The sequence below is a fragment of the Thalassophryne amazonica genome, chromosome 13 (genome assembly GCF_902500255.1).
Source record: "Thalassophryne amazonica chromosome 13, fThaAma1.1, whole genome shotgun sequence".
Classification (NCBI taxonomy): Eukaryota; Metazoa; Chordata; class Actinopteri; order Batrachoidiformes; family Batrachoididae; genus Thalassophryne; species Thalassophryne amazonica.
This window is the reverse complement of record NC_047115.1, coordinates 62,524,352-62,540,035: the sequence shown is the minus strand read 5'-3', so window position 1 is coordinate 62,540,035 and position 15,684 is coordinate 62,524,352. Positions and strand designations below refer to the sequence as shown.

The following is a 15,684-nucleotide window of genomic DNA, read 5'->3' as shown; positions in this document are numbered from 1 at the left end:
CATAGCTGCATATTTGCGCCTCAAAAATGTGAGAGCAACCTCTCAAACATAAATAAACTCTATTTTGGAAAAAAAAATTACGGCCTGAAAATGTATATATGTGTGTGTGTGTGTGTGTGTGTGTGTGTATTTGGGGGGATTTTAGTCAGTCCAACAGCAACATGCAGAGATGTGTGCGATAACAGAAGGTTGCCGGCCTCAGTGCACCAATTTCTATTTTTTTTCCCAGGAATTCAAAGAAATACTGGCTGGTATCAGTCTTGATGATCCTGATATTGTTCCAGAAGAACCATGTTCTTTTGCTGAACAACAAAACTCATTGTTAAGAACAATTCACATTTTATTTTCAGTCATAAATTATTTCGATATCACTGAGGCATCACACAGTCAATACGATGAAATATGCATCATTTATTTCAGTCCACACAAATCAAAGATAATATGAAAGGCATCATGAAGGACCTGACACGGAACTGTGCACATTGTTAGTTCTTGCACCATGAAGAGGTCCAAGATATCTGACATCAACCACGAGGCCTCACAGGCTGCATTCTACCAGACGGAGGCTGACAGGAGACCACCAGCTGACTCTTGGATGCTGAGTCGAGCAGTTCTCAGTCTGGAAATGTGGAAATGTGGACAGCCTTGTTCCCTCACACAAAATAGTATTTAGAGTAAAACAAAAATTATTAGTATTTATAGAATTGTTAATTTTGTAAAATCAGTATAAACACAGAAAGGTGAATATACAGTGGGGTAAAAAAGTATTTAGTCAGTCCCTGATTGTGCAAGTTCTCCTACTTAGAAAGATGAGAGAGGTCTGTAATTTTCAACACAGGTACACTTCAACTGTGAGAGACAAAATGAGAAAAAAAATCCAGGAAATCACATTGTAGGATTTTTAAAGAATTTATTTGTAAATTATGGTGGAAAATAAGTATTTGGTCAATAAATTCAACTCAGTACTTTGTAACATAATCTTTGTTAGCAATAACAGAGGTCAAACGTTTCCTGTAAGTCTTCACCAGGTTTGCACACACTGTGGCTGATATTTTGGCCCATTCCTCCATGCAGATCTCCTCTAGAGCAGTGATGTTTTGGGGCTGTCGCTAGGCAACATGGACTTTCAACTCCCTCCACAAATTTTCTATGGGGTTGAGGTCTGGAGACTGGCTTGGCCACTCCAGGATCTTGAAATGCTTTTTACAGCGCCACTCCTTCGTTGCCCGAGCAGTGTGTTTGGGATCATTGTCATGCTGGAAGACCCAGCCACATTGCATCTTCAATGCTCTCACTGAAGGAAGGAGGTTTTGGCTTAAAATCTCATGATACATGGCCACGTTCATTCTTCCCTTAACACAGATCAGTCATCCTGTACCCTTTGCAGAAAAACAGCCCCAAAGCATGATGTTTCCACCCCCATGCTTCACAGTAGGTATGGTGTTCTTGGAATACAACTCAGCATTCGTCTTCCCCCAAACACAACGAGTTGAGTTTTTACCAAAATGTTCTATTTTGGTTTCATCTGACCACATGATATTCTCCCAATCCTCTTCTGGATTATCCATATGCTCTCTGGCAAACTTCAGACGGGCCTGGACATGTACTGGCTTAAGCAGGGGGACACGCCTGGCACTAGCTTAAGCAGGGGGACACGCCTGGCACTGCAGGATTTGAGTCCCTCTCTGCATACTGTGTAGCCTTTGTTACTTTCGTCCCAGTTCTCTGCAGGTCATTCATCAGGTCCCTCCGTGTAGTTCTGGGATTTTTGTTCACCGTTCTCATGATCATTTTGACCCCACGGGATGACATCTTGCGTGGAGCCCCAGATCGAGGGAGATTATCAATGGTCTTGTATGTCTTCCATTTTCTTACAATTGCTCCCACAGTTGTTTTATTCACACCAACCTGCTTGACTATTGTAGATTCACTCTTCCCAGACTGGTACAGTTCTACAGTTTTCTTCCTGGTGTCCTTCAACTTTGGTCTTGGCAATGGTTGAGTTTGGAGTCTGACTGTTTGAGGCTATGGATAGGTGTCTTTTATACAGATAACAAGTTCCAACCGATCCCATTAATACAGGTAACATGTGGAGGACAGAAGAGCTTCTTAAAGAAGTTACAGGTCTGTGAGAGTCAGAAATCTTACTTGTTTGTGGGTGACCAAATACTTACTTTCCACCATAATTTACAAATAAATTCTTTAAAAATCCTACAATGTGATTTCCTGGATTTTTTTTTTCTCATTTGTTTCTCTCACAGTTGATGTGTACCTATGTTGAAAATTACAGACCTCTCTCATCTTTCTAAGGCTGGGCATACACTGTACAATATTTTCAATCGTTGTACTTGGCTCCAGCTCAAACTCTGCGACAAAACCGCAGGGTTTAAAAGTTCAGAGCGCACGATTCATGGTCTCACACTGTACGGCCCGATGTTCTGATGCAATCTGGCTGCTCACATTGTACGTTTAAAAAACACACATCAGACTTGTGTTTCCAGAAGCAAAACGTAACAGAAACTTTTTTCTTTTTAAAAAAAATTTATTTCATGAATATCAGCGCACACAGTGAGTGAAATCAGGTGGGGAGAGACTGAACGCATATGCGCGCACACACACAGGAGACAGCAACGGAGTCTTACAGCTGTGCAAGGTGTAGCAACTTATTCCCTCATCTGTCGTAAATCCTGTTGTTGTCTGCTGTGTGTGCACGTGCGTGCATATACATTCAGTCTCCCTCCACCTGATTCCACTCACTGTGCGCGCCGATAGGCATAAACTTTAATATGATATTAGGTTATTGCGAGGGAACGCAATAAAAAAAAACAAGACTTTACATGAGATCACTGTTTGCTTTCTCTGGTGTTTGCTCATGGACAGTGCGCGAGGTAATCAGCGCATAGACGCTTGTAGCGCTGCTTTACAGCGTGGAACCCTCACGAGTCACGACGGCCGACCAAAATATCAAACAGGTTTGATTTTCATCTGACCATACGATTCCCGATCACGAGGTGGTCGTAAGATGTTAAACGCAGCTCGTTACTCCATGTAGACTGCACGATGCAGGACGCACGATTAAACTGAAACTCAGCGCGATCCAAAAAATTCTCGCACGAGTGAAAAAATAGGCTGAAAAAGGGCCAAAACTCGCACAGCGTAAGCCCAGCCTAAGTAGGAGAACTTGAAAAATCAGGGACTGACTAAATACTTTTTTACCCCACTGTATCAATGATACACGGATGACAGAATAAAACAAACACTTATTTCCATTGTGGTCCATGTGAGGCTAAAACTTGACAACACTGAGGAGCTTGATTAAACATGTAAAGATTGCAAAGACATTATAATCTCATCAATTAATTTAAGTGGCAATAAGTGTATAGTTTATAAATACATATACACAATTAACACTGGGATATCATTAAAATAAAATGAGTATAAATTGAACATAGAACAAAAAGATCTCAATAAATTAAAATAAATTGCAACTGTATCCCTGTAGAAGTGTAGACAACAAATTTAAAACCACATTTTTGTACAAGAAAAAATGGACTAGAAAATAAACAAGTCTTTTGGACCAGAAATCAAATTAAAAAATAAAAATAAATAAAAAGGTGGCGTGATCCTCTTGCCTTAGCTGACTGAATAAACTTAACTTTAACTGTCTTTTAAAACTTGCCTTGTTGCTAATCGACTGCAAGATCTATATTTGATATAAGATATATTTTAGCCAAATAATTCCCGATGTGTGGGATATGTGGGTTGTATCTTGATCTTTCAACATAACTGGTTGTTTCCAAACCTTCGCAGCAATAAAAGTTTGACACCAAAGAAGCATTTTAATTTTGAGAGCAGCGTGACTTTGTGAGCGATAGTCGGGGAAGCTCCAAAATGTAAGGCTTAGTAAATTATTCAGATTAATTGATCAAACCCTTTAACCTTATTTTGTGATGTTTGTATCGGCGACTCACAGCAGAATATTGGAGTTTATAATACCTGTGAACGAAGCGCTGGCTGCAGAGCAAAAGACCAGAAGTTTAGAACCCAAACGCGATACAACCTCAGCCCCCGGGATGAGGAGTTGGCATCCCATCGCTCTACTTCTATGGGGAATTTCATTCTTTTCCACTGCAAGGTTAAAAAGATATGCAAGAGGCTCTGTGGGATCTGTCTCTGTGCAAGATTTCACAGAGACAGATCCCACAGAGTCAAAGAGCCAGAATATATAAAATGTTTGTTAAAAACAATTCAATATTTCCATCCTATCATAGACAGGAAAAGAATCCTTTAAAACATAGGTAGGTAGAAACCTGAGACCTTTAACTTTTACACACAGGCAGAGACTTATTAACTTTTCAGAATTTATGTGGACTATTTAGGTTATTAATCTGCCAGCTCTGGGGAGAACCAGGGATTATCTCGCCCCTTTACCCTGAATCTCCTTATTGGGTCATGCATGTTTACTAAATCCATAAATGCATAAATCCATCCTGAAAGAATATCCAAGCTATTCCTACATCAGGAATAAGTCTGAATTTTTCCCATCAAAATTGGACAAATTATGGTGATATGCTTGTTCATAAAAATGTTTAAAAGTCCTCTTATTAATGATACAAGGTTTTGATTTGGGCACCTTAGTGTTTGTGACAGCAGCAACATAATCAGAAACCATGCAAGTAGTACACCCACCAGCTATTTTATTAGGTACACCTCGCTAGTACTGAGTTGGACACTCTTTTGCCTTCCTTAATTCTTCATGGCATAGATTCAAGAAGGTGTTGGAAACATTCCTTGGAGATGCTGGTCCATACTGACATGATAGCATCACACTGTTGACCTTTCAACTACTCTGCCCATTCACCTCTAACCTCATCAAGGTCTTTTCATCCACAGAACTGTCGCTCACTGGATGTCTTCTTTTTCAGACCATTCTATCTCTAGAGATAAATGTGAGTGAAAATCCCAGTAGATCAGCAGTTTCTGAAATGCTCAGACCAGCCCATCTGGCACCAACAACCATGCCACATTCAAAGTCACTTAACCCTCAAGTGACTAGAGTGGAGTCATTTACAACCCCAGGCATAAAGTGACATAGTACTTGCAATCGAAGTTCTCAAAAACACAGAAATTATGAAAATAATATTTTCTAGTAATCACTTGAACCCTTGGTAACACATCTGGGAGAAATTGAATCATGGATGGTTACTGATACAACTGGATTCTAAATTGTCTTCCACAGAATGATATGCTCAAAGTGTGAAATCAACCTTCTCAAAATATATTTTCCCCCCAAAATCACTAATCCATATTTACTGTGTCATATCTAATCTCATATCATGTAACAAATTTACTATGTATCATCCCTGTCAATTCCAATGGTTTATTTGAGGCCATATCAAAACTATAACCACGAGCACAGTATGGTCTCACCTGCCGTCTATAGCTTGTTCAGTCCCTATTATAACAGAGTTTAAAAAACTTAAACATCAGTAGAAGTTTGTCCCCATCACAGGGCTATAAGTGAATAATATACTTTCAGTAAATATGAAAATTGTATTCCACAAAATATTAGTTATAGCCACACTATTTATTTTATTTATTTATTTATTTATTTAGTCAAAAATCAGGATTTTATCCCAAAAGTACAAATAGGTATAGGATAATAACAATGCAACATCGAGCAATCATCCAGACAAAAGATGCTGCAGATGGAATCTACTGTATGGCCACACTTAGTGAAACTATAGTGACTGGAAAAACTTCAACGTAGGGTCCACGCGCACAACAACAACAACAGACAGATCATTCATTACATAGACTCACAAAGCATTGCATGTGGGTCAGTAAGTTAACTGCCTTGTTGCAGCAGAAAGTGCTGGCGTCCTCTGGTTCAGGCTGAGAAACACCAGGAGCAGACAAAACAGAGGGACTTCTTTAAAAATACTACGTTTCTTCAGCCACAACAAGGAACTAAAGTATTTTCATATGTCGTTTTCCAAAATCAGGACGCATTATGTGGATAAGTTTTCATCAGGCTGTGATGATGAATCTGACTGAAATGAACAGGTAAGATTAAAACTTTATATTTGTGCCGTGTGTGAATGGTTTTAATATTTGAAACAGTCTGAACTGTTCGCATGAGGAGTACAGCTTTCAAACAATCAACTGACAGCATCAATGACGTATGAGTAACTTACAAGAAACATGTGTCAACAATCACATAACTTACTTACAATTTATGGCCCACGTACACGTGACGTATCAGACATATGCTGGCTTATGTCAAAAATATTGCACATGCCCAAACTTTTTTGATGTACTCACCGTATTACAACGTATATCAGCGTGCTTCAGTGTACACTTAACTTATACAAAGCTTACCCATAACACGTTTGAAAGCATTTTTAATACAGTCAACATATGCTGGCTAAATCGTCAAGGTGTGACATGGGTGTTACTTTTTATGATGTATTGTTTTCATTTTTGATGCAAAGAAATAAAGGTAACATGCATTTTAAATTATGTAACAGACAAGGTACTCAGTGTGTGTTTTTTGCCTATTTTTTGGTAAAATAAATATAAAATTCCATATCTTACAACACTGGATGATGAACACCTACAGCAGTGTTCAGAATAATAGTAGTGCTATGTGACTAAAAAGATTAATCCAGGTTTTGAGTATATTTCTTATTGTTACATGGGAAACATGGTACCAGTAGATTCTCACAAATCCAACAAGACCAAGCATTCATGATATGCACACTCTTAAGGCTATGAAATTGGGCTATTAGTAAAAAAAAAATAAAAGTAGAAAAGGGGGTGTTCACAATAATAGTAGTGTGGCATTCAGTCACTGAGTTCGTCAATTTTGTGTAACAAACAGGTGTGAATCAGGTGTCCCCTATTTAAGGATGAAGCCAGCACCTGTTGAACATGCTTTTCTCTTTGAAAGCCTGAGGAAAATGGAACGGTCAAGACATTGTTCAGAAGAACAGCGTAGTTTGATTAAAAAGTTGATTGGAGAGGGGAAAACTTATACGCAGGTGCAAAAAATTATAGGCTGTTCATCTACAATGATCTCCAATGCTTTAAAATGGACAAAAAAAACAGAGACGCATGGAAGAAAATGGAAAACAACCATCAAAATGGATAGAAGAATAACCAGAATGGCAAAGACTCACCCATTGATCAGCTCCAGGATGATCAAAGACAGTCTGGAGTTACCTGTAAGTGCTGTGACACTTAGAAGACACCTGTGTGAAGCTAATTTATTTGCAAGAATCCCCCGCAAAGTCCCTCTGTTAAATAAACGACGTTCAGAAGAGGTTACAATTTGCCAAAGAACACATCAACTGGCCTAAAGAGAAATAGAGGAATATTTTGTGGACTGATGAGAGTAAATGCCTCGCAGATGTGAAGAAATCATGAAAAACTGTGGTTATACAACTAAATACTAGTTTAGTGATTCACAGGATTGCTAAAAAAGCAGTTTGAACATAATAGTTTTGAGTTTGTAGCGTCAACAGCAGATGCTACTATTACTGTGAACACCCCCTTTTCTACTTTTTTTTACTAATAGCCCAATTTCATAGCCTTAAGAGTGTGCATATCATGAATGCTCGGTCTTGTTGGATTTGTGAGAATCTACTGAATCTACTGGTACCTTGTTTCCCATGTAACAATAAGAAATATACTCAAAACCTGGATTAATCTTTGTAGTCACATAGCACTACTATTATTCTGAACACTACTGTATATTAGGGAGTGTACTAAATATGAAGAACCCTAAAACAATAATTTATGTAGATGTATTCCAGTATAAACTCAATGGGGTCACAACTGACCCCACTCGGTCATATTAGTCACTAAAAAACTAAGTAAGCGGGTATAGAAAATGGATGGCTAGTAAACTTTACTGAAAGGTTGTCTCTATACAAGAATCAAATTAGGGAAATTACTTTGAAGAGAGTAAGAACTAACAAGGTCCACTGTTCATGTAAAAACACCCAATCCTCTAAAAATTCTGGCTATAAGACTGTTGATCTGTTTTTATAACATTTTTTACTTTGGTAGGGCAAAATTATATGAAACTGGTTGCCATTTACAACCCCTGGCAAAAATTATGGAATCACTGGCCTCGGATGATGTTCATTCAGTTGTTTAATTTTGTAGAAAAAAAGCAGATCACAGACATGACACAAAACTAAAGTCATTTCAAATGGCAACTTTCTGGCTTTAAGAAACACTATAAGAAATCAAGAAAAAAAGATTGTGACAGTAATGGTTACTTTTTTAGACCAAGCAGAGGAAAAAAATATGGAATCACTCAATTCTGAGGAATAAATTATGGAATCATCCTGTAAATTTTCATCCCCCAAACTAACACCTGCATCAAATCAGATCTGCTCGTTGACATTGACCCTAAGCCATGACATTGACCCTATGTGTCTTTTTGCAAGGAATGTTTTCACAGTTTTTGCTCTATGGCAAGATGCATTATCATCTTGAAAAATGATTTCATCATCCCCAAACATCCTTTCAATTGTCCAAAATATCAACGTAAACTTGTGCATTTATTGATGATGTAATGACAGCCATCTCCCCAGTGCCTTTACCTGACATGCAGCCCCATATCATAAATGACTGTGGAAATTTACATGTTCTCTTCAGGCAGTCATCTTTATAAATCTCATTGGAAAGGCACCAAACAAAAGTTCCAGCATCATCACCTTGCCCAATGCAGATTCGAGATTCATCACTGAATATGACTTTCATCCAGTCATCCACAGTCCACGATTGCTTTTCCTTAGCCCATTGTAACCTTGTTTTTTTCTGTTTAGGTGTTAATGATGGCTTTCGTTTAGCTTTTCTGTATATAAATCCCATTTCCTTTAGGCGGTTTCTGTTCTGTTACAGTTCGGTCACAGACGTTGACTCCAGTTTCCTCCCATTCGTTCCTCATTTGTTTTGTTGTGCATTTTTCGATTTTTGAGACATATTGCTTTAAGTTTTCCGTCTTGATGCTTTGATGTCTTCCTTGGTCTACCAGTATGTTTGCCTTTAACAACCTTCCCATGTTGTTTGTATTTGGTCCAGAGTTTAGACACAGCTGACTGTGAACAACCAACATCTTTTGCAACATTGCGTGATGATTTACCCTCTTTTAAGAGTTTGATAATCCTCTCCTTTGTTTCAATTGACATCTCTCGTGTTGGAGCCATGATTCATGTCAGTCCACTTGGTGCAACAGCTCTCCAAGGTGTGATCACTCCTTTTTAGATGCAGACTAACGAGCAGATCTGATATGATGCAGGTGTTAGTTTTGGGGATGAAAATTTACAGGGTGATTCCATCATTTTTTCCTCAGAATTGAGTGATTCCATATTTTTTTCCTCTGCTTGGTCTAAAAAAGTAACCGTTACTGACTGCCACAATCTTTTTTCTTGATTTCTTATAGTGTTTCTTAAAACCAGAAAGTTGCCATTTGAAATGGCTTTAGTTTTGTGTCATGTCTGTGATCTGCTTTTTTTCTACAAAATTAAACAACTGAATGAACATCCTCCGAGGCCGGTGATTCCATAATTTTTGCCAGGGGTTGTATTACTCCTAACAGGTACATAGACAGCAAATTTGGTCTTGTTTGTAAACCTCTGGAATTTATACTCTGAAAAAGGTGATACTTGAATTAAATACTTTTTGTACACTATTTTTTTCCTCAAAGTTTGTTTAGAATATTGTTGCAACCTTGCATTATAAATGTATTTTGACATAAACTAATAAATTTAGGTGTAATAAATTAGAGTAATTTTTTAAAGTTGGTCTAAGATTCACTTTTTTAGTGTAGAAAAGGAAAGAAATAGCATGTACGTTTGGTTTTAAAAAAAATCTGTTACTCAATTCATACATGCACACACTATAGACAAATGTCAAAAATGAACTGAACAGACTCCTTTTTTAATGTATTAGTGCAGCTATATTTACATTTACTTCTAAAAATCCAAAGTCAGTGCAATATACCATAAATACCGGATTAACCATTCATATACCTAATATGCTTTCCTGGCTGTGCTTGTAGAATCTGCAAGTGTTCCTCAGTACAAATATAAAGTGGAACTCAACAGTGTTTGTAAAAGCTGACTGTCTGGCTGCTACCATGATAAATGAGTCATGCTAACAACAGCGGTGTCCAGTTCAGTGCTTCCAGGGTTTGACCCCCCCGTGCTTAAAATACACTTGTTTGTTTCAACAGCTGTCAGCTTTCCCTCTGTCTAACTGCAAGTATGTATGGGCCGGAGCAGTCCGTAATAGGTATACAGAGAGGGGGTTTTATTTATGTACTTATATGTTTTTTTTTTGTAACACTCCTAATAGACAAGTGTCATGCATACTTACTTATATCTTGCAGCTTTGTATAATTTTTAAAGATTTCGGCATGTCGAGTGCAGTTCTGTGCAAGTGTCAGCAGGACATTCCTTGACGTCATTGGCTTATGTTAAAGTGTAGATGGGGTTCAGTAATATTCTACACTTTATAGTGCAGTGGGACCCTAAGCCTGGCGTGCCCAACCAGTCGATCACGGGCTGAGTTCCAGTCGATCGCATGAAAAAAATAAATCTGTCACTGGACTCATCGAGAGGATTTAGTGCTGCTATAACAGACTGATGCAGAAGGTGGCAGAAATGCACCAATAAGGATACCGACTGCCGTTATACACTGTAGAAGAAGACATAACAGAGACTAAAAAAAAAAAAAAAATCGAAAACATATCATTTTCATTTAGAGTGGGAGGAGGATTATTTTTTAATTTATTCAAATGGCAAATTCATCCATCTTAAAAACAATGCAAATGTGGCTTTACTGAAGAAAGGGAATTTGGAGCGGCATTTCAAAATGAGCCACAAGCACTACGTTGCAAATTTCCCAGCTTAATCACCTCTGCATGCCTGAGAAGTTCAGGAATTGAAAAGTCGACTAACAGCACAACTGTCCGTAAGTATGGAAGACGTGTTGATGTGACTAACAAGATTACATGTTCTGTTCAGGCCAGGAATCTGCAGAGGTGTTTATTCCATAGGCAGGTGGAGGATACGTGCAGACACAGCTCTGTTACTGCACACAGATGTTAAATGGGTCAACAGAGGTAAATTTCTGCAACAGTTTTCTTAATTGTTGCCTGAAAATAAAGAATTTCTGAAACGTTCAAACCATGCTGAATATGTACAGCTACAAGACAGTCAGTGGCTGTTGCATTCAGCCTTTCTTACTGATCTGACTGGTAAGCTCAATAACTTAAACCTCGAGCTGCTGGGTAAAGACAAACACATCATCAACATCAACTCTGTAAACACGTTTAAAAACAAGTTAAACCTGCTGTCAAGGAGGTTGCAAGAGTGTGACCTGTGGACATTTTCACACAGAACTTTAAACGAGGGCAACAACTGTGGGGAACTTAACAGTACACCTTATGATGATCAAGTGCAGAGTATCTTGTCAGAATTTAACAGGTGATTCACTGACTTTGCGTCTATTGAGCCTGTTGTCAGTTTTCTCCATTTTCCATTTGGAGTAAATATACATGTGGATTGTATGACGTCCAAAGTGGCTTCGCTCTTCATCCTGGATAGCTGTGCTATTGAGGATGAGATCTTCACACTGAAAGATTACACTGAGCTCAAATCTAGAGCAACACCTGGCATGAATGTGCAATTCTTGAATTTAATGCAGAAGAGATGCACCCCAACCTCAGACAAACTGCACAGAATTTGACTGCACTTTTTGAATCAACATATTAGTATGAGTCTGCCTTTTCACATATGAAAATCATCAAGTCAAAATTCAGATCCTCCATGATTGATGACCACCTTGCGGCCTGCTTACGGCTGGCACTCAGCTCCCACTGACCGGACTATGAGAGATTTAGCTTCCTCCTCTCAGTGCCAGAAGTCTCACTAAGGTAGGGTACAACTTTTCCAACTTGAATTAGGCATTGTATAATTTGGGTTGTTTGTTGTTATGTTGTTATGGGCCAGTAGGCCTACTTGTGCTTATTCTTTGCACCTTGCACATTTATTTCAATATAATGTATTATTACTGTTAAAACTTTATATCTTTGTGTCAGAAATTTGTGTTATTATTATTGGTGCACACTATATTGTGGCTATGCTGTGGCCTGGTTAATCTTGATACACTGTCAATGTTAAAAGTAGATCTGGCAATGGAAATGGAAAAATGGAAAGGCAAGAAAGAAAAATAAATAAATAAATAAATGTAAGCCAGCAAATGATCACAAACTGGATTCCTTATACATAAAACTTTAAAATGCAGATTTTTTTTTTTTAATCCCTGTTTCTTTGCCAACAGAATATCCTAAAAGGAATTTAAATGAAATTTGGTGGAAAGGCAAGCCTCATGCCAAGAAGAAAATTTGACTTAGCTGCACCTCTAGGATCATTTTGATTCATATTTTAGTTATTTGTCTCATTCATTTTCATGTTTTGTTGAAACAGCGCCCCTTCCTGTGACGCAAGAACTCATCACCAGTGTCAGTAAATGAAGCTTTACCCCGTAACTTCACCTGTAGAACAATCTGGCACTGGTAGGGGAGATATTTCGTAGTTAAGAGAAAAATTACGAAGAGCAAAAGAGATTCTGAAGTGACATGTTCAGTGCACATGGCCAGCCAAAGAGTGTGCGTTTGCGTCACGCCGTGGATCGTGCGTCGGAGAGGCACGCTGCTTGCTCTACATGTCCCTTCAGGCACTGTGTGAATGTGAGCTGTGTCACAGTACCTGGCCAGGTCTAAGAAGGAGTCGGCGGTCTCCTTGTTGCTGTTCACGCTCTCCAGCCCCAGGCTGTTGGTGTTCAGGGCTCCTGCGCCTACGCCGGGTTTGATGATGAAGGCCAGGGAGACCCCGATCCCCGAAGCGATCAGCGTGGTGACCAGAAAGTAAGACACCGCGATGCCTCCCAGTTTGCCCAGGGAGCGCGTGTCCAAGCTGGCGGCACCGGACACGAGGCTGCAGACGACCAAAGGCAAGATGATCATCTTCAGCATCCTGAGGAGCATCTCTCCGGGGAAGGCGAAATAAGTCATCTGCGCTCTGGTCAGACCCATGGTGCGGACCGCCATCCCGAGCCCGACGCCCACCAAAACCCCGGACACCGTCAGGATGACCAGCAGGTTCCTGCGCAAAAACTCCACCAGCTTCATCCCGACGCTCTTCTGCGCGCTCTTCTCCAGCGTCCGCTCGTTAAAGGCAAAGTCGAGCATGGTGTGCCCGTTCATCTCGCTCTTTTTCTCCATCCTGTAGCGGCGTGTGTGAGTGTGTGCGTGTGTCGGTGTCCGTACAGCGTGGGCTGAACGCGCGTACTGTGCGTTGTGAAAACTGTAGGCTCAGCGCGCACGGCGGCGGGATAGCCAATGGAGAGGAAGAGACGCGCAGAAACCCAGCGGGACATGCGCACAAAGGCTGCACTTTATTTCAAGGGGAAAGTGATGCAACAGTGAGGAAGATTGCTGGGGTCTCAGATAGTGGGGGTGGGGTCCAAAGAGGGGGGTCTTTATGGTTATTTTGTGGATGTTTTACAGGATTACTGAGTCCTCACACATTCTGCTGCAAAATATGAAATATTACATATGACTGAAATAGAATTTTACATGACAAACAATAATTGTGTTCAAACAAGAAAGAATCTACCTTTGTTATCAAACATGCTGATAGAAAATAATGGAAACAAGTTAGAAGGGTTGTTTAATTATTGTTATTAATTATTATTGTTATTCAGTTTTTCTTTACAGCCCAGACTCAGTCCATAATCCTGAGCTCAAGTGTTGTTATATATCTATATGCGTATTATATTATATTAGTTGGGTATTGAATTGTATAGGATTCATGATGACTAGTTAAAAAAGAGAACAGATAAGTCAGAACTTCTTCCTGCTCCTTTTCAAACATGCAGTTTGTACAAACCCTGGCAAAAATTATGGAATCACCGGCCTCAGAGGATGTTCATTCAGTTGTTTAATTTTGTGGAAAAAAAGCAGATCACAGACATGACACAAAACTAAAGTCATTTCAAATGGCAACTTTCTGGCTTTAAGAAACACTATAAGAAATCAAGAAAAAAGATTGTGGCAGTCAGTAACGGTTACTTTTTTAGACCAAGCAGAGGAAAAAAATATGGAATCACTCAATTCTGAGGAAAAAATGATGGAATCACCCTGTAAATTTTCATTCCCAAAACTAACACCTGCATCATATCAGATCTGCTCATTAGTCTGCATCTAAAAAGGAGAGATCACACCTTGGAGAGCTGTTGCACCAAGTGGACTGACATGAATCATGGCTCCAACACGAGAGATGTCAGTTGAAACTAAGGAGAGGATTATCAAACTCTTAAAAGAGAGTAAATCATCATGCAATGTTGCAAAAGATGTTGGTTGTTCACAGTCAGCTGTGTCTAAACTCAGGACCAAATACAAAAAACATGGGAAGGTTGTTAAAGGCAAACATACTGGTAGACCAAGGAAGACATCAAAGCGTCAAGACAGAAAACTTAAAGCAATATGTCTCAAAATCCAAAAATGCACAACAAAACAAATGAGGAACGAATGGGAGGAAACTGGAGTCAACGTCTATGACTGAACTGTAAGAAACCGCCTAAAGGAAATGGGATTTATATACAGAAAAGCTAAACGAAAGGCATCATTAACACCTAAACAGAAAAACAAGGTTACAATGGGCTAAGGAAAAGCAATTGTGGACTGTGGATGACTGGATGAAAGTCATATTTAGTGATGAATCTCGAATCTGCATTGGGCAAAGTGATGATGCTGGAACTTTTGTTTGGTGCTGTTCCAATGAGATTTATAAAGATGACTGCCTGAAGAGAACATGTAAATTTCCACAGTCATTGATGATATGGGGCTGCATGTCAGGTAAAGACACTGGGGAGATGGCTGTCATTACATCATCAATAAATGCACAAGTTTACGATGATATTTTGGACAATTGAAAGGATGTTTGGGGATGATGAAATCATTTTCAAGATGATAATGCATCTTGCCATAGAGCAAAAACTGTGAAAACGTTCCTTGCAAAAAGACACATAGGGTCAATGTCATGGCATAGGGTCAATGTCAACGAGCAGATCTGATTTGATGCAGGTTTTAGTTTGGGGGATGAAATTTACAGGGTGATTCCATAATTTATTCCTCAGAATTGAGTGATTCCATATTTTTTTCCTCTGCTTGGTCTAAAAAAGTAACCGTTACTGTCACAATCTTTTTTTCTTGATTTCTTATAGTGTTTCTTAAAGCCAGAAAGTTGCCATTTGAAATGACTTTAGTTTTGTGTCATGTCTGTGATCTGCTTTTTTTCTACAAAATTAAACAACTGAATGAACATCCTCCGAGGCCGGTGATTCCATAATTTTTGCCAGGGGTTGTAATATTTAAATTAACTTTTCCATTATTATTTTTTATGTCTGTTTGGTTAATTTTCCCGTAAAATTGTATTTTCTTTTTTATGTGTTTAAAATAAAAGAAATATTCATTCATTAATTTACTTTATATTAGGACATGGAGGACTGTCCTTTGGAGTTCTTGGAGGGATACGTTTCCTGGAATACTGTTGGTAAATTTTTCGACTACGTTTTTGATTAACCCGTCTTTCAATCGCTGTT

The 15,684-nt window shown here is 39.0% G+C and overlaps 1 protein-coding gene across 1 annotated transcript in view; it reads right to left on the bottom strand.

Moving 5' to 3' along the window:
- The window catches only part of LOC117523086 (neutral amino acid transporter A-like), a 49,687-nt gene extending 36,206 nt beyond the window's left edge, over positions 1 to 13,481 (bottom strand). The window contains exon 1 of the mRNA XM_034184502.1: positions 12,789 to 13,481. Within this exon, the coding sequence (XP_034040393.1) occupies positions 12,789 to 13,303 (515 nt within the window). The 5' untranslated portion in view covers positions 13,304 to 13,481. The remainder of the gene's footprint in view (positions 1 to 12,788) is intronic.
- Between the last annotated feature and the right edge of the window lie 2,203 nt (positions 13,482 to 15,684).